At 36.0% G+C, this 27,597-nt stretch overlaps 1 protein-coding gene across 2 annotated transcripts; it reads right to left on the bottom strand.

The window, feature by feature from the left end:
- Nucleotides 1–27,597, bottom strand: SPK1 (guanyl-nucleotide exchange factor). Of its 2 annotated transcripts, none has more exons than XM_088488156.1 (31): nucleotides 27,478–27,597; nucleotides 27,233–27,374; nucleotides 26,993–27,155; nucleotides 26,654–26,781; nucleotides 26,427–26,530; nucleotides 26,258–26,313; nucleotides 26,016–26,113; nucleotides 25,754–25,891; nucleotides 24,948–25,259; nucleotides 24,242–24,526; nucleotides 20,039–20,206; nucleotides 19,756–19,953; nucleotides 19,596–19,639; nucleotides 18,714–18,783; nucleotides 17,901–18,062; nucleotides 16,281–16,388; nucleotides 15,943–15,980; nucleotides 11,954–12,098; nucleotides 10,718–10,844; nucleotides 9,009–9,202; nucleotides 8,221–8,351; nucleotides 7,878–7,953; nucleotides 7,612–7,722; nucleotides 4,942–5,124; nucleotides 4,703–4,846; nucleotides 4,376–4,549; nucleotides 3,860–4,207; nucleotides 3,434–3,766; nucleotides 2,454–2,639; nucleotides 720–1,694; nucleotides 1–536 (listed from the first exon to the last, which is right to left on the bottom strand). In XM_088488156.1, exons 2-31 carry the CDS (start codon nucleotides 27,290–27,292, stop codon nucleotides 282–284), a joined length of 5,514 nt encoding a protein of 1,837 aa, XP_088344282.1. In that variant the 5' UTR covers nucleotides 27,293–27,374; nucleotides 27,478–27,597; the 3' UTR covers nucleotides 1–281. The 2 variants fall into 2 exon arrangements, with proteins under 2 accessions (XP_088344282.1, XP_088344283.1); XM_088488157.1 differs by having other exon boundaries at nucleotides 27,233–27,334; nucleotides 27,478–27,562.

The following is a 27,597-nucleotide window of genomic DNA, read 5'->3' as shown; positions in this document are numbered from 1 at the left end:
TAATACAAAGCCGTGTGGCCATCAACTTGAAACGATCAGCATATAATACAAGAATATTACACTGTTCCCCGAAGCACAAACAACAAAAAGGGGAGCGTGAAAACTAGATACAAGATGATACATAACCATGTTAGTGTTTTCCTTGAATCGCCTGGTTAGCACGATTCTAAATATACGAACCGCCAACGCAATTACACATCATTAATGCTGAAAAAAATAAGCAAGGGCATGCATATGAACACAAGGTGGAAGCAATATTATATCTAACTTAACTGCCAGCGCTAGAGTTCGGAAAGAATGGCTGGAATATAATGTGATAACTCCGCGGTCAGAGACTGGAATCCATTTACAAGTTGTGTGTGGAAATCCTGATCTTCCTCGCCAATCAATCTGAAATGCACTCGGATGGCGCGCTTACAAACAGCCATGAACTCAAGAAGTGCAGCTATAAGCTGCTGCAGTTCCTGTGATCGCAACCTCGTTGCAGGTTCCCCAGACAAAAAGGCAGTACAGACACTCAAGACTCCGCTATTGACCTGCACAAGTAGTTATGTTGTCAGAAACAAGAAATATATGCAACAATTATATTTGGGATTCGACCCAATTAGTAACCACCAAGGCTTCAAATTAAATAGGGTTATCAGATTGCACTCAGAAAATGATCTGGTAATAAACACCACATTTTTTTTGGGGTCATTAGCACGACTTATTCTACATACTTGTACTGCGACGCTGCCTTGCAGGATTCTCTGTAGAGACTGTAGTCTGGGAAGTTGATCACCCTCCGAACTACGAGGCTCTTCAAGTTCATTTCTTAATGCAGCTGTTCGTGTTTCAATCATTCCAATTGCATTCTCTACAGGAGAGAATTCAAGTGACTCGGATTTAGTTACCAAAAGCCTATTTACTAAAGCTGGAAATGAACCCTCAGTCTGAAGTACAGTGCGTCTCTTCCACTGGTCTTCCAACCCACCTTGAGTCTTGCCATTTTTTGTGAAGGGGGTATCAAACAAAAACCGGTCAAAGACTCGAGCTCGCACACTCCCAGTAGAAAGGGAGAAAATTCTCTCTCTTCTGCTTCCTAAATCCTCATCTTCCATGACCGGATCAACCGCAGTAATCTGAAGGTAGCAGACACCAGGTTGTAACTCCTCTGACTTTACTTGTCTAGAGTCCGGTATAATATGTAAAGTGTGATTACCATCCATCCTAGACTCATATATGTGACTAAGTTTTTCCATGATGTCACCTAGACGTATATCACGAGGCTCGCGATATACATACTCTTTTTTGTCGAGTTTCCCAAATCTGTCACCGTAAAACCCAACCCTGTAGTATGTTGCATCAGTAAATGGAATTGGACTAGATTCCTGTCCAACTATTGACTCATAGATATTGGTAAGCAGTGTGTGACATTTAGCCAGCTGTCCGTATGCCCTCCTGCTTTTATAAACTGGGATCACAAGTTCCAGAATGCTTGCACAGAAATGGAAAAGTTCAGCTTGTAAGAAGAGCTTATTAGCAAGCTGAAGATACTTTACAGCAGAGTCAACTGTCAGTTTAGAAGCACCATATCCCTCTACCTCTGCTGCAGAGGCTTCTGAGGAGATTTCACTGCTGACCATAGGGCAAATCTTTCGCAAAGCAGCAACATGGTCTTTGCTCCAAACACCATCATTTCTGGCAACAAGGGCCTGCGTCAAAATAACAAGAGAATGATCCCACACAAAAAAAAAGGTAACTCTGCAACTCAGATTAAGCTTTCAGCTACTCTATCCCCATGCTCCCTCCCAGATGAAAAAGAACGAGGCCTATCATTTGCATTCTCAAAAATGTTCAGATTATCCATAGGGGCCATGTTAAAAATAAATAAATAAACAATTATAGACTCAATTTCATGTTTCTAAACCATATAAGCATATACAAAAGTAGGTAAAATAATAACGCTAACAAATCAGTTTCTGCTAAAGTAAAATTCACCAGCTCAAAATGGGCAATGGTGCTTACTTGGTTTCAATTTGCATTTTCATTTCCTGATTTTAGAAATTGCAAAGAAAATAAAAAGCAAAACAATAAAATCTTGTTACCCATTTTAACTATTTCTTTTTTTTTTATTTAAGTTGTTCAGTGTTTTTACCATTTCCTTCACAAACTAGGGAAATGAAATGGGCTCAAATGGAAACTAGAAACAAACTTGTAACTTTGCATTTCTTAGCAACACCATTATAAATCATGAAGAGACTGCCTACACTGTTGACTAAGGAAATTATTAAATAAACTCTGGTTAAATTCACTGGATATCAAAGCCCAGCGAAGAATGAAGAATATATATTCATTTCGTAGGGCAAAACAAAGCACTTTCTCTGAACCTTCAACATGCTCATCACCATCATTGTACATCACATAAAAATATTAGATTGCACTTTGCGTATGTAAACAACACATATCTCTACCTGCATAACAACACCAGCGACAGCTACTGCACACTGAGCAGCTTCAGCCCATGACTGCATTTCCTGGTGCGCATCACAGAGATGAAGCAACCACATAATGTGAAGATCAGGGACTGGAGCAAACGCCATTGCCAGTTTATAGAAGCTTTCTGCAGCAGCATACCTATCCATACTCATCACAGGGGCCTGAAAGAAAGAGATTACATTAAGTAAATTCACTGAAAACCATCAAAAATGATGTGATGATAAGGAACCAAAAGGGCAGGTTCACTCCAATTCCATCATTATACGGAGACAAGTAAACCAGTATGATTCACTTTCACTACAAAAGCTAATTCTCTCTCCTTATCCAATGAAAGCCATGCTAATTCCATCACAGGGGCTTGTTTGTTTGGTCATTTCATTTTCAAACTGCATTTCAATTAATCACATACCTAGGATAAAGCCATGCTATCAAAACCTAATTATAACCTTATCCACATTTCACCTAATCCATTTCACGTTTAAAAAAAATATGACTATTGTGTCAAGAGCATGAAAAGCATATGATGAAGGTGCAAGTGAAGTGTACAACATAAAATGGAGCAAATAAGTTGCCAAAAGCCAAAGTCGTATATACAACCAAACCATCAAATTCCATCAACTAATGTTATTTATTAAAGTGTTTATTTTTTATGTACTTATTGTCTTAATAAACCAATATGCTAACACCAACCATAGATTAAACTTGAAAAATTTAAGGATTAAGATTTACTTTTATATCCATTTCTAATCAAAGTTTTCACATTATTAACATCTCCATGTGAGGGATGACTTGACTTTTAATGAAGGAAAAAAGATCTATTATGGATAATCCTATGAATGAAAGGAAACAAGATATTGTCTCTAAACCATAAATATATTGCAGAGGTGACTTAGTATTGAAAATAGTGAACCTAGCCCAACATCAACAAATTCCAATAGGAATAGTTAACACTTACCAATAGTGCATGCTCCAAACTAGCATCAAGGGCCAAAAGAAGACTGTTGGACAGATATGTCACCTCTGACCAGGACCACCTATTCTCTGTCATTTTATCTGGTATGGTTAGAAGAGTAGTCTCAGGTAATCCACACTCATATAATAGGGAAGCACTTTTAGTCTCATCCTTCACTTCATCCAATGACTTTCTAAGTCGCCGTGCTTCACCACTTTCTTCTAGGCTTCCATCAGATCTCATCTGAGTAACTTGCACATCAGACATTAGCTCTGATAATGTGATAATCAACATGACTCTCAACCTTGCTGTCTGCATAAAGAAATAAAAAGAACTCTGCAAAAATAGTAGAAACCAAAAGCAAGTGTTTGATCAGTATAAAATAACGGGTGCAATAACCTATTAAAATTTAAAGAGATGAAAACATACCCTCACAAGTATTTGAAGCCCAACGACTGCCCTTTTCCTGATGTTCTCATTTCGGAAGACTGCAAGCCGAAGAAGATGGAAAGTGACTTGCTTTAGAAAACGATCATTTTCCCTCGCCATCAGAGTTGCCCCGTGTAAATCAAAAACACAATTAAATATAGGAAAAAATGCTTTCCAAAATGTCAGTGGCTGATTTCTAGATAAAAAGCTCATGAATACAGCAGTGATGCAATCCAGTTTTCCATAATCAGTAGCAATGCTGTGAGAGGCTGCCATCATGGAGAATTTTTCAGTCATTTCCAAAACCTGAAGGCTGACGGAAGCACTCAAATTTTCCTCCCAAAGTTCCTGCCATATATAGAGAACCAAAGAATAATATAAGTTTCCTCATTCTTTTTGCTTCCCAATTATGCGTTAGCTTTTTTAGGCTCCTATATAAGAGAAAGTTTCTTTTCCATTGGGAATTTACAAAAAACAATTCATGAATATCATATTTTATCTTGAACAAAAAGATACCAATTTCTGTCTCAAAAGTGGATGTAAAGATTCTCTGAGTGCTTGAGCAGAAGCTCCAATCCTAGAAGACTGTGCTTGAGCTAGTGCTTCTCTTAAAGAATACGGCTGGCTGGGGGAACTTAACTGGGAATTCACTCTCTGCCATAAATAGCCATTATCGGGTGTTCCCTGAGGCTGCCAGAAAAATTCAACGCATTAGATGCACGAAATGGAATGACCTACATGTACTCAAGCTAAAGATAAGGCAACAAATCAAGCAGTAACTTACAACAAACAATAATATACACCAAGTATCAGAGAATAGTAGCTAAGCAGCATTGTACTCACCCTTACTTCCTGTCTAGAGGCCTCAGACAAATAGCTGTTAATTGCAGGAGAGAGTCTATCAGAGTATTTTGGGGAAGCAGGTGCCTCCCCTACAGGGTTGCGAGAACTGGAGCCAAGTAGCATTCCATCAGCAGGTTTTTTGTGCTGTAAAAGTAGAAAGAGTTAAGAAAGCAATCATGACAATTAAAAAGAACAAGACTATAACCAAAACAAAGAGAAATTAGCTTCACAAAAGTAACCTCAAATAGCAATAAGCATTCCTCCATGAGCTTGAAAAACAATCTTGTCCGGGCAATGCTTTGCTGCCATGCCTTCACAAGTGATCCATCATCAAGGTTTCTAACTATTTGTAAAATCACAATTGCCACTTCACGCTTCTCAACAGAATTCAGGTTGTAGAAAACAGGCATTTCATCTAAAATCTGAAAAGTCCAAGAACACATTGGAAAAATTGATTGTCAAGGAACAAAAATGAAAGAAAAATGATAAAAACTTATTTTATATACAAAGAAGTGAGCAGATATGCTTTTTGCCCCCTTTCTGACAGAAGACATTATTGATGTGAAAGAAAAGATAACATCATAATAAGAAAGCTTAAGAAAGTAATGCTGATCTTAAGGGATTGCTTTATTAACAAGGAATGCAAATCTCCTTGCATATCTATTATAACATTAAAAGAGAGCCCAAAGTAGTGTTCCGGTAAATGAATGACACATAAGGTTTTAAGTTTCATATAAAATTTCCTTTTCATCTATTGCAATAACATAGATAAAAACATCTATCTTAGAACTACATTTATACTACCATAGAAAATAGCATCTATATAATCAATCTAACATTAATCTCATAATTTCACGTACTAAATTATCTAATTCTACAAAGAAAAAATATAGTATAAAAAATGTTAATTCATATCAATGGTCTAAATTCTAATATAGTAATACTACATATCTTATTTGGACAATAAATTTTATTTTATAATTATCTATTTATTTATTTATCTATCTATCAATTTGTTCATAATATATAAAAAGAAAAATCAAGTAATATTGTCACATATTACATAACTTCTCATATTATCACAAACATTTTAGTGAAACTGTCATTTATAGTTTTCTATTATCACATCAGTTTTTTTTCTTCTTATGTAGTGTTTAGCATTATCTTTTAATCGCTTTTTACTCTTTATTTCTATGTAGGTTACTCTATGCCTATTATAGTAATGTTATTTTTCTTTAATAGATATAAATTGGTTAATAAAACATAATTCATCCTCTCTTTTTATTCTCACTTCTATTTATATTTACTATAGAAATCAACATTCACTTCACACATCTTCATTATCTCCTCTCAAATAATCTAATGCCTCACTCTTTCTCCTCTATCCTTGCTAATGTTTCGCACAATTATTTGAAAAATTTGGTTGATGACCACAGTTTTTTTATTTTAGTTTGATAAACAATTTGCTCATTATATGTTGGGTGATGAACTCCTAAAACACTATAATTTATGATTTTTTTACAATGTTTTTTAAGTTTTCTTTTTCTGTTTTTGATCTAATTGTGTTTATCAATTATATATTCTCTTTGTCACTTATATATCAACTTTTTTTCAACAATTTACAGTTTTTGATACTATTTAGTTGTAATAATAATGTTGAAAATGCATGATATCATGATCCATGAAAATATGGATGTTATTTTTAATTATTGAAACATTATATTCATATTTGCATTACACCTGTTCAACTAATAGTTTCATTCTTGCACTATAGTATTTAAGTTTGCTAGACATATGTATTAGGCGATGAACTCCTTCAAACTCTAGAATGTATAATATCCTTACAATTTTATTTAGGTTTAATATTAATTTTTAAGATTTTTTATTAAATAGTTTCATATATATAAAAATTAATTCATTTTAATTCCGCACAACACACGGGTTCAAATCTAGTCTAACATAGAAAGGCTTTTAAAGAACACTAGAACAACAGGAACATCATAGAAGAAAGAAAACCCAATCCAAATGTTCTCTTGAGATGAAGTCCCTTGAAATGCTGCCATTCCTTTCCAGCCTATGACACCAGATAATAGCAAAATCTTGAGCAGTTTCACAGAACCTTAGATTGTTTATGAAAACCCAGACACCCTTATTGTAATATGGAGAAAATGCTAGAGCTCATTATGGCTGACCAGGGTTAGAATACTTTCCAGAACTCAATCCAAAGATAATTTGATACATGAAAAAGAAATAAGCTGTCCTCAATTTGGAGTAAGAAAAAGTCCCTGGTCTTTTGGATTTGACCTTTGCTTTCTTCCAAAATGATTGGCATATTATTCAAGAAAGCTAATGATCAAAGACAGTTGGGATTTGTTGAATAGCGTCATGGACGAGAAAGTGAGGGGGATGAGATGGAAAAGTGGATTTTCGGATGCCTGTTTCAGAAGCTCCATGCCTTCATTCTCTGTTTAGAAGTTTCATATAGCTACATTCTCTCCTTATCTAAACCTTGATGATCTGTGGCTAGTGAATGAGTCTCAAGTTTTTAGTACCCACTATCTTTGGTGGAGCAGCTACCACAACCCAGTACACAATTTTGGGGACAGAACTGTCCACGATAAACTACAACGAGCTTATTGTGATTCTGAGCCAACAAAAATACCCCTAGAATTTAAAACATATTAAGGTTTCTAAAATAAAAATGTTTGGACTTTTTGAATAACACAATAATAAATTAGAAAACACCATAAAGAGGAGTTACTGCTCGGAGGATTATAACATTGTGAAATAATTACACTATATAAGGTAAATGAAATGGGGAAAATGCGAACATCCACAAATTTGGTTTATATTGACACAAGAACTAAAGCAGATTCAACTAAAAGGAAAGGTAAAAAAATCTTACACACCTGTCCAATTAGAGGGAAATATAGCTGAGCGATATACAACTTATCTTCAGGCTTCTGGTACCTCACATCAAACTCATGCTTGCACAACAGCACTACCAGGATTCTTGCTGCCTACAGATGCAGACAGAAACATGTTACCAATCATACAAACTAGTCTTACTATTATACATATTTATAAGAAATTTAAGCTGAAAATGCACATACAAAGGATATAGCTTTCATCATGTAGAAAAATATCAAGACAACTCTACTCTAACTAAACTCACCTTTGCCCGTAAAGACAAATCTTCATGATCCCATGTAAGAAAGAGTTCTTGTATTAATACAGAAGAAAGGTAGTTCCTAAAACGCAAGATATATTCAAGGTATTATTCAATAAGTTCCAGAAAACGTTTTGCATAAAAACAATAAAGTATAGATTAATTTCATGCCAACTGAAAGAAAGAACAGCCAATCAGATAGGTCAACAAAGACAGTCATTGCTAGTGAATAAGATTGTTTATGTAAACATAGCTAACAACCTCATTATAAACCATGACACGTCATCAATAACATGCAGATGATGCCATACAGAAGCAATCAAAACAAGCACTATACCAAATGAACTACCTATCTGAAGGGTCTCTCCCAGGCATTTCCACAAATAGATCATGATCACAAATGATTTGCAGAAAGGTAAGTTTGCACTCATGAAGAACTGATTGGCATACGCCAGAGAACTTATCGAGATATAATGATACCTACAATAGACATTAAGCTTTGCATTAAGACACAACCAGAGGAAGATACACTGAAAGCAATTGAAAAGAATTTTGTATGCACAAGCTAACGAGATGTAATGCTTCAATGTAAAATAAAAAATTATTAATATCTCTCATTATTGAATCACTTATCTGCAATGCAAATGTAAATTACAAATTCAATTACATGGAAAGTGAATTTATATTATCTACTATCCACTTCGCAACATATCACATTCGTAATGTAACAGTGAAAGAAATATAGATGATCTAAAGTGTATCGTTGAGATCTCTTAAGATTAATTTTCATATTTAAATTTCATGATTATTTCCTTATCTAATTAGGATTAGGAGTCTAATATGATTATATATAAGGATTAGGATTTTGTCTATCATCACATACTATCATATTGAAAAGTTTCATAGTATTCATAGCCTTAACTTCTCTTTTCTTCCTCGCCTTTCTAAAACTTACAATCTCAAGCAAACATAATGTCAGAAACATCAGTGTATTAAAATACTACAACATAGTCAACAAATGTCCTCTCAGTAAAAAGTAGGAATCAGAACAAATCCCATTCCCGAATAATATAAAAAATAAGAACGGACTCTTCCTACTTGTCATATATAGCAAGACAGACAGGAACAACAACATACCAACTCGAAAACTTGACGAGGCTCAACAATGGATAGAAGATCATAACAGAAAAAGGCCAAACTACTGTTCAAGCGCTTTGCCAAACTTAAACCCTTCTTACAACGTTCATGCACCTCAGTAAGAAGGCAATCATACAACTGCATTATACATCTAAACACACCATCCTTCAGCTGCATTGGTGGTATATCTTCTCCTTTTGAACAAAAAGGAAAGAAAGATTAAGAACAAAATTCAAGCAAGTACCCAAGACAATCCAATATATTATGAAATTTTGATGTCGTTAATTTTAAACACAGAATTTTGAAAAATAGACAACTAATCTCTCCAGTGAATCACATATAAAATCAGCAATGTGAAAAAGCATGCTAGATATAGTAAAACTGTTTACATCTGAAAAAGCTAAATAAGAAGTCCTTGTTTTCTACCGTAAAGCCTGTATGCATTTTGGCAAAAATGGTTCCCCACTTCCCATGGTTACTCACAAATTGCAATGGTATCAGAACCAGGTTGTCAGTGGCATGGAAAGGGCTACCTATAGGCTGTATTAAGGCGAAGACCAGATTCAGCTGATTGTCGAGTGGCCAATGTTGAGTCAATGCAATGTTGACACAGTGAATTCACCAGGACGTATGCCCTCCAGGGGCGGTCTATTGATAGGGACTGCCCAAAATCCCACATCAAGTAGTCTGGAATGCTTCACGTTGTATTTAAGGAGAGAGGTTCTTCCCTCTTATCAGTTAGCTTTAGCTTTTAAGGCGTGGTTCCCCACTTTCCGTGTGTACTTGGCAAAAACGAGATTTTCAACCCATGGCTCTACCCTTCGCCTTCACGCCTGACTCTGCATCTTTGCTACCACCTGTTAGCATCACGTCTGCCTTTGCCTCTGTGCCACAAATCCACCGTTACAGCCTCTGCTTTGCATAATGTCTGCCTAGTTCCTACGCCTCTGCCCCAGGTCCTCTGCCGCTGCCGTGTTACTCCCTCCCCATTTTGTATACAGTGGTGGTAGTGTAGGGTTATCATTGTAATGTAACGGTAAAGCTGACATTTGACAGAATTGTGACAGTATTATATTGTGTCCATAGTTACCAAACAAGATGTAAAATTATTCTTGTGTCAATATTTCTGTGTCTTTGTCCTTTCTAGCTCCATCTACAAACTAAATCCTAATTCTCCAGAGAGAGTAGAGGGGCCCAGTATCCAAAAAGGGAAAATACCTCCCTTACATTACATTAAAGTGGGGTGGGTATGAGAATTGAGGAGGATTCCTATATATATATATATATATATATATATATATATATAGAGAGAGAGAGAGAGAGAGAGCATGAGGGGAGTGAGAATCAGGCAGAGGCCATTGTGATTAGTGAGGCTACAACCAGAGAATTGAGAGGGACAGGCTCTTGAATCTCGACCATTGATACCTCAAATTTTCTTTCAGTAAATAATAAACATGCTGGGAAATAGGGTGCGAGGAATTACTGATGTCACTCCATCTCCCTGTTGTTCTGTTATTGTTCCATTCCATTCCTCCTTACAACTTGGTACCAGTTGTTTCACAGTTTCAGCTTTGTGGTGACACAATACAGTTTCAGATAATGTTCCTCTCATTTTCCCTCACTTTCTTTCGGTTTCTATTTATGTAAAGTTTAAAGTAAAATTTTCTACACGGAAATACTTAATCCAGAAAAAAAAGTTCAACAGCTACCTATTGGAATACTATGATAAAAGAGGCGAGTCTTCTCCAATGCCATTGATTTAACAATTAGCTCCAGAAAAAACCATGCCATTGCCAAAACATCATCATACACAGGTCCAACACGGTAGCCTTTAGCCTGAAAAATAAACTCATTCTAGTAAACAACCTGAACAATATGAAGCCAAGATTTTTAAAAATCATGCTGATGAATTGATTGTAAGTAATGATTGCATAATAATGAAGCTCTACAACAATTAAACACACAAAAGCAACGGTAAAACATGTTGAAAAGGCCAGTAACTGAAACAATAGAATACTGCCAGCCATATTGCTGAAGACAAAAATTATGAACAGCTATCACAGACATTGAGGTCCATTTTAGGTTTAAAAACCAGACCGATCATTAAACTGGTAAAACTAGAGGTTCAAAGGTTTAAAGGTTGAATAAGGTTCAACGAAGGCTGAACTGCATATAATAAAATAATATATTTATGTATGAAATATATATCTTCTGACTTTTTTTGTATTTTATCTTTTCAAACCGGTTAACCACTAAAAAACGACAGATGGCACCGGTTTTTTGAACTGTTTTTTATCATTTCGCTAGCAACCTATTTTTGCCTTGAACCAGACCAGTCAGGTCGCCGGTACTGGTTAACCCAATTGAATCAGTCGGTTCAGTCTGATTCCCGAAACAGTTTTTTCTTTATTATGGTAAATTTTACAATAGTGCAAGAGATTGGACAAATATTAGTCACGGACAAAAAAGTGACACACTATTGATATACTGCTACTTTATATATGATTGTTCTTGTAATAACTAAAATCTTTTTAATCCCTGTTCCATTAAATTTGAAAAATATGTGGCTGGCTAAGAACGTTTTCAACTAAAAATGTAAGGAATAAAACAATTACCAATGAAAATTGCAAAAGGATAAAATAGAAGCATAATAGAAAGTTTAGGTCCCCTGTAAATAGGTGGATACCATTAGAGAAAATCTAGACAATTTCCTCCCAACACACTCATATTAAACTGGCTGATCCACAAATTGGTGAGCCATTGTTAAAAAGTCCACCAGACGAACTTCCCACTTCATCTTGAACTCACCAAAACAGCATGTATGAACATGTGAGTAGCTGCTTTCTCAGTCATATTGAAATGAAACGGTATAACAATGATGGTTGTGATGATCACAAGGAACAACAGATAGATGAAGAGACATATGATAATGAACATTTCAGTACCTTACTTCGAGCCAAGCTTCCCCAAACAGTGGACAAACCAGGGTATACTGGTGGTTGACGACCACCAAAGTCATCAAAAGCATAATCAACATAGTTGACTAGAAAATGATTTCTTTCAGCATCATCAACTGATTCCTGCTGCACCCTACAATTTAAAAATACACATTATAGAACTTTCAAAAGACTGTTAGAAGTTCTACGAACAAAATTTCTCACAGAAAACATCTATATCACAGCCAATCGCTGGCATTGTCAAATTACAACCAACAAGTCTCAAGATTCCATCCTCCCCTAAATGCTACTCCACTGCCCTAACTAAATACAAGAGATTATATATGATCCTAGCAAGACCCTATCCTGAACTGGAACCAGAGAAGGGTTGCAAGGAGGGGAAAGAAAGGAAAACCAGAGCTTTCCAATATCTCAGCAGAACTGAAACAAAAATCCCTCTAAAAAGAGAACATGATCTAGCATGAAATGGCAGCCATTGTTTCATCGTTAAGACGTGTAGGAGAATAATTAAGTCAGAAGGATAAGAGATCCTCTTACAAGAGCCCAAAAAAAGACGAGCAAGCAATGAAACATAGCTTTCAAACTTCTCAATATATCGGAGGGGAAAAATCCTCTCCAAATATAATGAGCTTTACGCAAATAGATACCAATATCTAATCATATCCCACAAAACTTGCTGGTCTGAAAATCTATCATTAAAGGTGTGTATCACTCCAACCAAATGCTCCCAAAGGTAGTTATATTGCCCACTGCCACAAAGATTTTGCCTTTTCCCTACTATCCCCTGTTGTGTCCAACAATGGCTACAAATACTATATTGCCTTCCAAGTTTACCTGGGTTTATTTTCTCAAAGCCGGGTCTAGAGCCTTCTTAGCTTTCCTACAATTCAAAGCTGTTTGTTGAACCTTCAGCTTGGCAGCAAGACTAAGGCTGTAGAATAATATTGTGGAGGGGAATTTAGACCAATATTTTTCACCAAGAGGACATTAATCATAGATTAACTTGCCCTCGTACTCTCCATCAGAATGCTGAGTACATGCCTCAATGCCCGTCCTTTTGGGATGAGGCAATAGCAACCGAAACACACAATAAATAGACTGCCTCACCTTCCACCTTTCAATTCCCCTCTCCCTTTGAATGCTTGTTCCACAAGAAACCATTATTCCCAATTTAAGGCCTTCAGATGCCCTTGCTTCCCTTACAATAAACACAAGTTTGCCTTTCACTCATCGGAATGCATTTTCTGGGATATAGTTAATCACATAAGGGATTTAGGTGCCGAGATGTTAGTGGCAGATTTCTATTTCAAAAGATCACTTTTCCTGAAACTATGTTCCCCTACAAGGAGCAAATCACATCCTTTTCTTCAATTCCAAAACACAAAGACTTCATGCATTTATCCTCTCACTTCTCTGCAGCCACAACCCATTATTCCTCCTACATCGCTGTCTCATCACTTATCTGTTAGCTCAGCATCCTACCCCATCACAGATGCTGCATCATACTCCTGCTCGCTCAAACAGCCACCCTGCATCCCCAAATTTGCTTCATTCTGCATCAAAAGCTCTGCATAACTCCCCTGCTACTGCTCACAATCTCCCTGCATCTCCATCTTTGAATCATAGTGCACCTCTACAGTTGCCGAATTCTGCTACCGCCAACACAGCACCCTCTAACCCACCAGTTACACATAACCCACCCTTACTACCCTCACCACAACCTACAAATTCACCCATTGACAAACTCTCAAACATCTTCCTCGTCCTCTCTCACCTCCTCACCCAGCCCATACAGACCACCACCCTCACACACACTCTAGTTTCCAGCACATAGACCCACTACTAGACCCATGATCCATGGCCTTCTTCCCACCCCCACCACCCATTCCAGACAACACAACACAAACCAAACACTAAACACATCAAGATAACCTCCCTTACCCCCCCCCCCTTTTTTTTTTCTCTCCTCACCCCTGGTACATGTAACTCCACCTGAACTGAGTCAGCAGGAATCGCTCTGGCCTGACCTCTGTGGGATGCTACAATGACAGAAGAATTTTAGGCTCTTAATTGCACCTCAACTTAGTCCTTAGTTCCACTTCCTCCAAACCACAATGTCATAGACTGTAAATGGGTTTTTAGAGTGAAGCAAAACCCAGATGGCAACATTAACAAGTTCAAGGTGCTTCTAGTTGTACATCCCACTCAGGAACAGCCAGCAGATATTCTTACTAAAGTTGTGTCTAAAGCAAAGTTTTTTACTTTAAGGAATAAGCTACTTCTTACAGATTTTCAGAAATGCACAGCACCCAGTTTCAGTGATAATAATAGGATGACTTAGTGAAGTCTAAAAAGAAGAGTTAGTTATAATAGCAAAGCCAGCAAGGATAGGAAATCTGTGACAACTAACTTATGTATGAAAGGACTATTTTGCCCTTATGACTAGCTACACAGCAGCCTATCCTCCCTTATAAATAAGCACAGAGCAGTGCCAAACTCACTCATAATACACTTTACACATTTTTGGAACTCTCTGAGTCTCTGAATTCTCTACTCAAAACTCTAACACTAACCTGCCAATAGCTATTCTTTGAATTTTTAGCACATTGAAACCCGAGACAGCTTTCTTTTCTTTCCTGAAAGACACATTTATACTAATTTCCCAGATTGGCAAAAACCCCAAAACAGCATGCTTACCAAAAAAATGAACATTGCCACCACTTTTCTTGACATCATTACAAAAGACTTTTGTATATATATACACCGAGAACCAAATGGATTGTGTGTGTTGTACAGCATCAACATATAAAGAAGTCACCAACAACATAGATGAAGTCCTTGCAAAATTATTACACCAGACGGCATCAAGAACAATAACCATATCCCCTGACCCTGACCACAACCATTAAAACCTTGTAATCAAATCTTCTATTCTTCTTTGTTATTATGGTTAAAAATGAAAAAATAATATAAAACTCTTTGCCTTCACCATCAAAACTCTCCATGAACATTGAAGCTGAAGAGAAGGCTTTATCCTTAATCCTTGAAGGTGAGCACAACACGTTAGGTGCATCTCTACCCAATAACAATGTCTTTACAAAAACCTTGCTACTCTTTCTAACTTGTAGCTAAAGACATCCCTTCATCTTTAAGCATCAAGGTGAGGTTTAGACCAAAGGATCATCAATAAACAAGAACCTAAACTTGGCCATCAAACCTACCTTGCTGTATCCCAGTGCACAGCATACAGCTAGAAGCAAATACTAAATATTGGTGTCCGCCAGATGTTCCAGAAAAGGCCCATACTATGACAGCAGGTAAGATGACACGATGTCAGACCTCAGGTATCCATTAAGTGGATGCAGCGCTCCAGGACTCCAGCTACAAACTTTACACTGAGAACCACCCCACAGAAGAGGGGGATTTCGAAAATCAAATTTGACAGATCAAATTCACCAGGGCATCTGATACCACATTATATTTCATGTCATATTTTCCCCTATTTTCTGTCTGTGCTGGTTACAACTTACAACAAATTCCATTAAACAAGTAATAACAGAGAGAAACTAACTTCCAGACTACGGACTGCTTCAATTCTCCCCTTTCTATATGTAATGCAGTTAGCTTTACTACTATCCACATAAATAAAATAAATTGCTAGGGAATTGTATCTCATGTTTTGCAAACTTCAGTATGAAATTAGAAATGTACACCAGTTAAGGATCTTAGATGCAAATGCTGTGCTGAAAAGTGATATCTGATGTAAACAATGTCTCTACATGCAACCCTAGTGGTAGAAATAATTATAGGACAGAGTATAGAATAATAACCAAGAGCCCCTAAAACAAGCAAAAGGCCGTCTATAAGAACATATTAACTTATATGAATATATAACAAGTATAATTCAAGCAAATATAAATACAATTCAAGTCAATATACACTTAGATGAAATAAAGGTAAAATACTAAATGGTATACCTGGTAACAATGTTAACCATTGCACGGAAAGCTGCAACCTGACAACAATAAATATATGAATATAAAGTGAAACAAGCAAACAGCATGCAAAGAAAAGTAGTTTAAAAGCGCCTCGGTGAAATATATATGTTTTACAACATAAATAAAGGTATTTTATTAGACCCTTATTGATTGATATTAAATTTTGATGATATTTGGCATAGACTATGCTTAACTTAGTCATGTGTGTGTGTACACAGTTGCGTGTGTGTGTTTCTACACACATACAAAATTGCAGCACCAAAGCACTTCTCAAATCTCAAATATATGGAAACAGAAAAAAGGACTGATGAGCAAACCTGGAGTGTTTCTCCCCCATTGCCAATAAGATGAAGCAGCATGTTAAGGATTGGGTGAAGAAACTGAAGTAAAGCAGTGGAATCAACATTCTTCAAACTATTAATAGCCTGAAATACAGATCAAAATAACTGAATCTTAATTAGGTACTTCAATAAAGGATGTAAGAGATGTATGAAATATAAACAAACTATAGCTTAAAATTGTTATACATAACAGGTAAAGCGCCCAACTAAAATCCAAAGGAATGTAAGAATCAAACAATCAACAATGAACAACCTCATTCGAAAAATGACTAGACATTTGATTGCAGACCCTAATAGGATATGTCCTAGTAGAATAAGATCTAATTGTACACAACTACAATAAAGTGTTATCTCACTAAGTGGAGTCAGCCACATAGACCAAATAACGCCATTTCACCCTGTAATGTATCATGTCTATGTTGTTCACCTCATTTATACTAGTAAGTAAAATTATATATATATATATATATAATGATTACATATACCAAAATATTCTTTTGATGGTAAATATAATTATTTTACTATTATTTTCTGTTCTTTTATTTTTATTTTACCCAAATACAGCTTATTAAAATCATTCATTTACATAATTTAATATTTAATCATTTTTATCCCATCATTTTCATAAATAGGAAAACATAACAGGAAAAAGTCCTTATTCATCAAAATCCAAACCCAATCATACCAACACCACATCTAAAATTCGATTGAGTTCAGACAAAATAAAATAATCAAGAAATCCTTGGTTGAGTTATGCATCATTGTGATGTGCAAAGTAAATCTATACAAATAAGACTCAATAAGTTTAATTTTTCAGCATTCCAAAACAACCTTAATAATTCACCTGTCATTCCCATTTTTCGAATAAAAAACATGGAAATTTTACATCAGGTAAGATGTATACACTGGCAATGCCAATAATTCAAATCCAAAGACCATGTGAGAGGGCAATGGAGTTATAATCCAAAGACCATAGAGAAGTTGGATTTCCAGAACTTTTTGCTATAGGAGATTTTTATTTTTTTTTTGGGAGAAGAAACATTGTCTAATTATCGACTAAGAAAAGAAATGCAAGCACACACAATTAAAATCATAACAAACATATGGGAAGTTAGTTAAATTGATCCAATCTTTCAATGACCAAGGTATCAAGTCACATTATCAGTAAACATGCAAATAAAGCCAAATTTATATATTTATCCCAGCTAAGGAAAGGTGTAAAGATACAAAGATTTCATCGCAGGAACTCACCAATGTAAATGTTCTGAACAATGAAAAGCATAGAGAATTAGAGATAAAAGACTGATTTCCAAGTAACAATTTCAACTTGGTACAACAGAACAATTTTCTTAATGGAAAAGAAGTTAAGCAACGTAATCAAGCACAATGCCAATTGCTAACTGCTAAGTGGGAAAATAAATATTAAAAAAATAAAATAAAAATACATGTCTGCATATCCGTTCCAATTCAAGTATGGCAATAGACATAGTCCCAAATAATGAGTTCAAGAACATCTAAAATGGTACCTAAATCCCTATAAAAAGTCCAGAAAATAGGATAAAGTTAAACCAGACCAAAGGAGGACAAGAATTATACCTCCAGAAGTTCAGAACCCCAAGGTGGACTTGTTCGAAGAGTGTGTCGATCATATTCAAGAAAAAAGTCTCTGATGCGTTCATTGATAGGGTATAAAGAAGAACATAGCCGTAAACGCAGTCGAAAAACATGTTTACCATCTTCCAAATAGTCCAATCTTTCCTAGGTATCAAAAAATAAAATAGAAAACAAAACAAACGAAACATAATAAAAAAATAGCCCAAGTTCAAACCTACAGTGACACCAATCAAGACCTACGCCCCACATAAACTCAAGCACATTACAACATGATATCAAACAAGTAACAATATATTACAATTTACAAGGCCAATATTGATGATAACCAGAAGTAGACAAAATCATCTTGTTTGATTACTAATGCTCAAGTTAGCTTACAGTAATGAGAAAGAAAATGCATGAAGAAAGAAATGAAAAAATACACATGACCTGGATGTACATAGATACATAACAAGTAAACCTATTAGACAAGTTGCACAGAAGCATACAAAAGGAAATTGAAAAATACTTGATCATCAAAACTCATGAATTGGTAATTTAAGGTCAGTTTAGATGCTTAGAGTGGAAGGGAATGAAAATGTAACAAAATGAGAGGTTAAGTAAAAAGTTTTTTCTTTTAAATTCTCTTTTGGATATATAAAATAACCAAGATGGGGATTCCACATGCTTTATGAATGCTTAAGAAAGGGATTCCCCAGTCAATTCCCCTCCCTTCACTACCATACAAACATATCCTTAACTGCACACTACCAAAAAGAGAAGGAGAAAACAATTAAACATGAAAGTTGCTTATACCCGTCCCATATCCTGGAGATAGTGAGGAACCAACTCTTTCATGATTGGAAGAGTTATTTCTGATCGCAGCCTGTATATGACCATGAAATATAAGCTTCCAGATACCAAGATTCAAATTGATAAAGGCAACATGTGATTAATAGTATAAAAGTGAAAGAGTGAGCAGAGTAAACATAAATGAAGAATCACATCAAGACCAAACATCAAGCTTCACATGGGGGAGATATAAAACCCACAAGGCAAGCTCATTGTGCCTTATGGATAACATAACTACGTAAGTAATGATTTCCAATGCATCAAAGGCATCCACTTTGCAAGTAACTTCTTGGGTTTGAATTATAAATTAGGGTCTCAAGTGGTCATTGGTTTTCAGAAATGTACTTCTGTTCTCGTCTCTTTGGAAATACCATCATAGTAGGTTGTCAGAATACAACCACAGAAGTTGTGTCAACATGCACCACTCTTTTGGAGATAACATCAGACATTTAGACAACAAGAAGATCATCATTAGATATCCTTATAGTTTTTCTGTGTATCTTAGCTCAGGATACATGTCAAGAAAGAAGAGACGAGGAAAAGATGGATTGAATTTTGTGGGTTTTACCAGATAGCAGAGTCTGATTTATATATAACAAAAAAATATACAATTACATATAATTGCAGGATATTCACAATTAACTTCTGTATCATAACTAATTTTATAATATCCTAAATACACTTATATGATCTTCTGAAAATCATAACGAACAAAAATTTAAACTTCCATCACAAGAAGTTCATTTTGGTTCAACTTATGCAAAACTAGACAAGCAAGAAAGTCCAACAATAAAGCAAACACTAAAGTTTAATCAATGAAATAAACATCAAATCAAGAGAACATACTGAGCATGTGACGATAAAGGAAGTGCTGCATATCCAATCACTACCTGGAAAACATTGAAGTGGAAGTGGATAATCAATTAAACAGAATGATCAAATAAGCCCCAGAAAACCAGCCATAAATAAAGAGCAGGAATAAAACACAAAATTAGATGGAACTAACTGGCTTCGGAGCTTCAAGTTTTGTTTGCATATCAACATGAAAAAAAGTAAACAGAAGGTGGTGCGTTGGTGTCCACATGGCAGGAAGGGAAAGTTTGATTTCATCATGATAGCAAGCAGCTCTAGCCCCAACAGCAACTTGGGTGTGGGCCCACTTCTGAAATGAGGCATCAAGACCTGGATCTCTTGGATACATTGCCTGGACAGAGTAGCCATACCAAAGAAACACGATAGAAAGTCAGAAAATTCATCACACCATAAGGAAATCAAAATGAAGGTCATACCTCCAATGGCTGCCTACGAACATCACCGTCATCCTCCCGCAGTTCAACCCGTATGAATAAATTCCTCTTCCTACTCAAACTTACAGTCAATGGATACACATACAGACAGTGAAAAAGTTGCAAAAACGGCTCGTTTCTTGTTGTAGTGCGGAAGTCAAAAGCATGGAACTATATGTAAATCAATGTGCAGGAGATTAGTAAAGAGCCAAATATATATCAATAAAAATGAAATTAACTTCAAATCACAGCAATTCATGGAACATTATATCATTGTAACCATATCAAGCAACATCAGAATTTATAGAGTAATGTGATTTGCATATCAGTCAATAAGTGACAACAAAAGCAACAATTTTTTTAATTAATAAAAGAAGAATATGATTAAGATAGAGAGAAGAATAATACAAGGAAATGAAAGACAGGCAATCCTCCAAACACAACCAAAAGAAGAACTATCATTAAAGCATTGTTTTTCAATCTCTGAACATGTTAGAGAGGGAAACTCCTCCAAACAAAATCGTGAGTGTTACACCAAATACATACCAAATGACTAATCCTATCCCATAAAACTTATTTGTCAGAAAATATGTCATCGAATATGCATTAATTGCACTCCAGTAAAATACTCAGAGAAATGTATTAGGCTAGATTTTGCCTCTTTCGTACTACCAAAGCCACCAAATTTAGCAAAGAGAAACTGATTTAAGGTTAAACTACAGACCTACCATTCACCAAAGAAACCAAACAGCAAATTCCATAATAAACAGCCAGAGGACAATGTAAAAATTGATGTGAAATTGATTCTAAATTTTCCCAATACATAACACAACATTAGGGGAGATAGCCTTGTGTTGCCCTCAGACGTACATGTCATTGTTATCAATTATGCTGAGTACAAATGTCCATACAAAATATTTCACTTTAAAAGGAGCTTTATACTTCCAAACTGGTTTATCAAGGTGGAAGAGGTTGTATTTAGGAATGAGTTAGGAAATGGAAAAAGGATTTATAGCTACATATACCACAGATGAATCAAGAGACCATAACCTTTTGACAGGGTTAGAAGAGAAAGAAGCAATAACAAGGACATCCAAAAGTAGCATTCATTTGGAGGACTCTATCATTTAGGTTATGAAAAAAAAAGTCGAAATCCCAAGCAAATGCCCTTGTGCAGTAGAGAAAACCTGAATACGGGTTTATGCAAATATATGTGATAAAGATGAGGAAAGGTTAAGCTAACTAGCTAAGAGATTCGCAAAGGGAAAACGATAACCAGACATACCTTCAAAGAAAGAAAGCATTTAAAAGTAACATTGCTAAACCCTGAACCCTAAAACAGGTAGAATGAGTAAAGCAACATTAGCATCCACAACCATCTGCCCAAGCCATACTTGCTCTCGATTACTTTATGCCATAGGGGGCTCATGGGTTTGGTTTAAGGGAAGTTGGAAAGGCTTTAAAAGGCTTTAGGAGATTTTTATCATACTTTAATTTAATTTATCTTTTTATCCTGATAAATTATTGTATTACTACTTATTGTCATTTACCTTTTTATTCCAAATATCCTAATAAAAGATAAAATTGTAAAAAAATATATGGTAAGCCCTGAAAACCCCTCTTTCTTACTTATTTTAAACTTGAACAAGAGGGGATTTGAAAATCTTAAGATCTCCCTTCATTTGCCTTCCTCCCCCTTCAAAATATTCCATTTCCTTTCCCTCGCAACTTGTGAACACACCCTAAGGGAAATTATCACAGCTATTTAACAAGCAAGGTAATGTTCTTAGACAAAATGTTACCAAGACCCAAGCCTCATTCCTTTCTATGACACCAAAAAACTTCCTAGTCATAAAATAATCTCATAATCTTTTCAATGGAATTAGCAACTCCATAGGAATAAGAAACAAGGTAAGAAATAAAATGGAATACAAGAGAGAGGCATTACTAAATCAGAGTGATTGACCACCTAAAGAGAAGTAATCCCTTTCAAAACCAGGAGACACTGAAATCTTTTCCACAACAGGATCCCAAAAGAATACAGATCTAGCATTACCACCCAAAAGCACTAGGTTAGCAAGATGCCACTCCAAAATAGGACATCCAACCATGGATGCAATATGAAAAAGATATTGAGAATCAATATCAAGGGCATGTAATTCCATCAAGTACAAGGGTTAAGTTTGAAATGACCAGCCACTTGTAATTCCTGTCAACAAGTATCATTACCCAGCAAGCCACCCTCCATATCATTATTTAAGACATAACTTTATTCTTCCAAGCATGTATATGGTTAAATTATTGAAAAGGCTAAAATTTGAAAGCTCATAAGTGACTTTTCCTACATGCAAGTAAGCACAAACTTCACGTTGAAACACGGAAACAGTTGCAATCCAAAATGCAGCATATACATTACCCATATTTGCAGTAACCACAATTGAGAAGCATTAACAGCATGGATTTCATTTCTTGATCTACTAAATTATGTTAGTATGTTACAACAAAACAACTAAATGTACACTTAAAAGATATCCTTACTTATTGTACCCACAAGGATATAAGCTGTTCTATTGATTATAAACTCTCAAACATCCATCTCCATCACAACCAGTAACTCACCAACTCCTTGACAAAGATTTTGGCAGGAACTGGAATCAAAAACAGTGCTTATTGATGAATTACAATGATAGAAAGGGTAAACGAGAGAATTCTCAACTTCCTAAAACTCATAATTACTCAAAAGGCTTACCACTTTTAACTAACTCTTGAAAGATAACTAACTCACATGCTATTGGAATCCTAACAGAATGTTTTGAACCAAATATGCCCTAAACCAAATATCATTGATCTAGATTTCTTGACATACTACGCACTAACAGAGACTGTTGGACTATTTCAAAGCACTTTACAGTATTTCAAAAATCCAAGGACTCAATTGTATGGATATGTAAAATACAAGATTTCCAATCCAATTAAAGAACGGCAACTTGAAAGCTAAGCTATGGTAATTCTAAGGATTGGATTCCCTAGGGGAATAAAGAGAGATGTCTCCTACATTACCCAAAGTCTCAAACTATGCATAAGTACATTCTTCCTAGAACTAGGGTCTCCCCTAGGACCCCTACTAAACCTATAATCCCATCACCCTCTTCCCTCAAGGGAATACAAGCTTGAATCAATTAGGAAAGGTAGAAGCCTTAGTCTTTTAAAATCAAGAATAGCCACACCAACCCCCACGCTCCCTTATGGATTCGTGCTTCATACCTGTGAATCCCCTACTCCAACTAGGAGGACTGCGGTAAGGTATCAGGTCCTTGGGGGGGACTGCCTAACAGTAAGAGCTACAATCAACACTGCCCCACACCCGTTCATCAATACATTGCTTATATTTTTATTAAAGGAAAGCAACACATTGGGCTGGGTATGTCCCAACCGAGATCACTCCCTTGCCTCACCCTATAGGGCTATTACACCCAACCCCAAGCCTGTTTGACAAAAGTTGTATGTGGTTGTAGAAACCATTAGAAAGAAGTCGCACACGTGGAAGCTTCAAGAGTTTGGAATACAAGCTAGAGTGGGACCCATATAGAAAAGGAGCATTATTCAATAATACAGTTTCTTTTACTGGTTAATGTGTTCTGCATTTCTATTTGAAAGAACATTTAGCAAAGAATCAAACTTCTGTCAACCTAAGAAAAAGATAGAGATGCAAAACTGCAGTAATCAGTTTAATAGAAAATAATATATAGATCTGGTTACAATTGGGGGTAGGGCGTATTAATATAGCCTTTCCAATACTAAAAAAAAGCCCTTGATCCTATGTGCCTATCATTTAGTTTATCCAAACATATGTGCGGCAGAAGATCCTAAATTTGAGACTTTCCATACCAAAAATATTCTTTTAAATGCAGGTATTCACGCATGGATGGCAGCTCAATATCAGCCTCATGACAATCTTATATTCCCTGGTGAAATTCGACCACATGGAAACGCTCTTTAGTAGAACCAAGAAACTACTGGTTTTGCTTAGAGAAACAGGGGCAGAAATGCCAGATTTATCAATTTATTTCACAAAATTAAAACTTTAAAAGTAAATGACTTAGTGATACCCACTGTGATGAGAAATTAATCTTGCGAGGCCTAAAAAAAGTAACCCCAACAGGGAACTAGTGGTTGTAACACAATCAAAAGACATCATATACTTACATCATCAGCATTAAAATCTGCGCTTCCATGTTGATTTGCTCCATTTGCTGAAATGTCTTTCCCATCATGGAAATTCCACTTGGAGATACTACCCTGAGGATCATCACCAACATTAACAGGATACTTTCCAGATGATTCTGCAATACGATCACCTGGGTCAACAGAATCATTGGTTGTACTGCCATTTTCTGACACATTCTCCAAATCAGACTGGGAAATCTGGTGCTTTTCAATTTCTAGCTTCAGAACACCTTTGACAGGTTTATGCACTTTGCGTTTGGGATCCTGGATATTTAGTAAGAAACATCAGCCATAGAAAATAAACATGCGGAAACACTAACCTTTTATGTATATTTTGCTAAGTTTTGAAACCAAATAAATACATGGAAATAAAAATAAATTTGCATTTCATGTGAAATAATATAAACAAATGATCATAGTGAATGATGTGATCACAGAATAAATTAAGTCAGATGGAGGAACAAAATAACAAAACATTCTAAAGCAGAAAACAAACTACAAAGTAATAGTTAAAGTAATAATAAATAATTTCAATGCATTATACAGATTGAATCTAAATCATCACACATTAAAGAAATAGCAGTAAACTCTAGCCAGACTTTCTATAACTTGAATTTAGTCACTCATAGAAGAGGGTAAATCCCCCTAAATGCAACCTCATGCAAATGGTGAATTGGCCACAAACCTGAAGTGATTCCTCAGTATAGCACTCCTTAACTTTATTTAAGTTCGAAACCTCAACTACAACAGAATTTCCATTTGAGTAACTCAGCTTCCCGTCTAAGGAGATCTTCGCACTAGTCTCAAAAACACCTTCATGAGAACTTGAACCAGATACACTCGGAGCAAGAGGGCTGCTTGGGGAAGCAGGCCCCACTGAAGCTGCACCTGTGCTGCTATCAAATAATGATACCATGGCCCACGCAAAGGACTCTTTGTATGGCATGATTTGAGACCACACCTGAAGTTTTTGCTTCTCTCTCTCAGTCAAGTGCACCTGTCCCAAATGAAAGGAAGACCCTAAACAAATTTTCTGACGAAATATCATTTCATGCACAAATATGATTCAGGCTTTTTTCTTTTTCCCTCAGCAAATGTACCAAAAATATGAATAACGCTTGAAATATAAACTAAAACTAGCAACCACCACTGCCGGAAAGCCAATATTCAGAGAACCTACTAATTTCAAACTCAAGTCCAAACTAGAAAATGCATATTTACATGCCGTGTCTCTGTTTTTCTAATCAACAATTTTGAAAAATCAAAAAGATAAAAAAATTGATGTTGTACAGAAGAGTTTCTCTAATTTATCTGCTAGATATATTAAACGATTTAAAAGATAACTAAAGAACATACTGCACAACTCATTTAATGATCCCTATGGCTATACAATATGCAGGGGTATAAAATAGAAAAATAACTCAAATATCATGGACAAATAAGAGAAAGAATGCAAAAACTAAACAAAGTGAGAAAGATATTAATACATACTGGATCTTTCCGCGAATAAACAGAATGAGTAACCCCGCCTTCTTCTGTAGCATGCTTTTCCAACTGGATCAACAAGCAAACTGAAGCAGATGGTGCATCTAAATAAAATACTGCACGTGGTTCATATGTAATTTTAGCCTAAAAATTGAAAAAGAAAAAAGTAAGATTCATCATTACTTCAAAATCACCCACTGATTTCATGCATTGGAAAAAAAATTAATCAAGAAGATATGTTAAAAAAAAATAGTCTTGCATAGCTTACATTCTGCATTTCAGTTGGTAAGACAGAAAAGTAAAAGTCTTCTGATAACTTTTCTCTTCTCTCCCTATTGTACAAGCAAATTGTACCATAAAAGGGCTCTGCAAGACGAAACAAAAACAGGATTCCAACTCAGAAACTTGAATCTGCTTTCAGCATAAACACGAAAATCAAAATGGCAATAGCACACTCAAAGGGAGCAATTAATTTAATCATCCCATAAATATCAATGGCATAATACTCACCAACTAATCCGGCATGAAATTGCAAAGACTGAACTTTTACAGAGATCTTCATTCCACTGAGATGCCAGAAAAGGAAAGATAAGGCAGAACCCAGTTACGGTAAAACAATCAGGAAAGACTGATGATATCAACATTTTACTCATAAACAACCATTTGAGGGGTTTCTTACTGTGATATAGGAGTTTCAGGTATCCTTTGTCCAAATATCAACGACCTCTCATTTTCCCAATCAAATGCGGGTTCATAAGCAGGAAGAGGAGATTGACCAACATGCTGCATAAGTGCATATTAAAAATAAAGAAAGAAAGACAAGGGGAAACCTATTGAAATTTACTTTAAATTGGAAGGAAATAAGCTAATCTGAAATTGGAAGAACAACTAAACCACTACAACAACCTTTGGGACATCCGAATGGGGCACGTCACCCTCTGCAGCCTCCATAAACTGCCTTCCTGAAGTACTAGGGACGTCATCCTCACTAATGTCTTCACCCTTTGTTCGTCTCGCCCCAGCAAGGCGCATTTCTGTGCACAGCATTGAAGTACAGAGAGAAACTTAGCTACAACCAATGAATCAGTAAAGAAAAATTCATGTAAAGCAGACACATTGCGAATCAGGTAATACAAAAACCAACCATGCAATTAGTGTTTCTAAACAAGTAGAGAGAGACCATTTCAAATCGCATCTCATCACTTTTATTTAACAACAAAAAAGAAAAAAATAAAAGAAAACTACCTGTCTCAATATCAGTGTCAGGGCCTTCATATATCTGGTTGTGAAACAAAGGCGTTCCAACGCTCTCGTAGTGGCCGTACTTGTTTTCATCCTTGACCCAGTCAGTGGTGTAGCAGTGAACAAGCTCATTGAGGTGCGGCCACTGCTCCAAATTCTCCTCGAACTGCACAATCACCAAAAACGAAACCATTAAATAACGGCTTTTTGAGATACACTCCACCGCAAATGGCGCAGCATTACCTTGTTTTGCCACCTGGTGGTGGCCGGAGTAGAATCCCGCCGTTGCCGGAGATGGAGCATCGCAGATCTAGGGTTTTTTGTTCCCTCCAGCACCAGTTGCAGCTGCTTCCGAAGAAAATCGAAGTTGGTTCGGTGTCAAACGCTAGAGATAAACGGTGGAATCAAGAAAAGCATTGGCTGGATCTAGAAGCACAAGAAGAAGGAGCATTGCCAGAATGTGGAAGTGGAGAGAGAGTGGTAGGTACCTGAATGCAGAAAGCGGAGAGAGAGAGTCAAAAGAAGTCCAGCGAAAGAAAACGCCAAAGAAGGTTCATATGCGCACAGGGAAGTGCTGTCGGACCCAATGTCGCTGTCTATTATCTACA

The sequence above is a fragment of the Arachis ipaensis genome, chromosome B5 (assembly GCF_059453495.1).
Source record: "Arachis ipaensis isolate K30076 ecotype BB chromosome B5, ASM5945349v1, whole genome shotgun sequence".
Lineage (NCBI taxonomy): Eukaryota > Viridiplantae > Streptophyta > Magnoliopsida > Fabales > Fabaceae > Arachis > Arachis ipaensis.
This window is presented reverse-complemented; position numbering and strand designations above follow the sequence as displayed.

Excerpts from the sequence above, each read along its gene's own strand:
- SPK1 (XM_088488156.1), bottom strand. The coding sequence starts at position 27,292 with ATGCTCCATCTCCGGCAACGGCGGGATTCTACTCCGGCCACCACCAGG. Across the intron at positions 26,531-26,653 it reads CCCATTCGGATGTCCCAAAG|CATGTTGGTCAATCTCCTCT; the intron begins GTTGTTGTAGTG and ends GCACTTATGCAG. Across the intron at positions 12,099-15,942 it reads ATGGTTAACATTGTTACCAG|GGTGCAGCAGGAATCAGTTG; the intron begins GTATACCATTTA and ends TTTAAATTGTAG.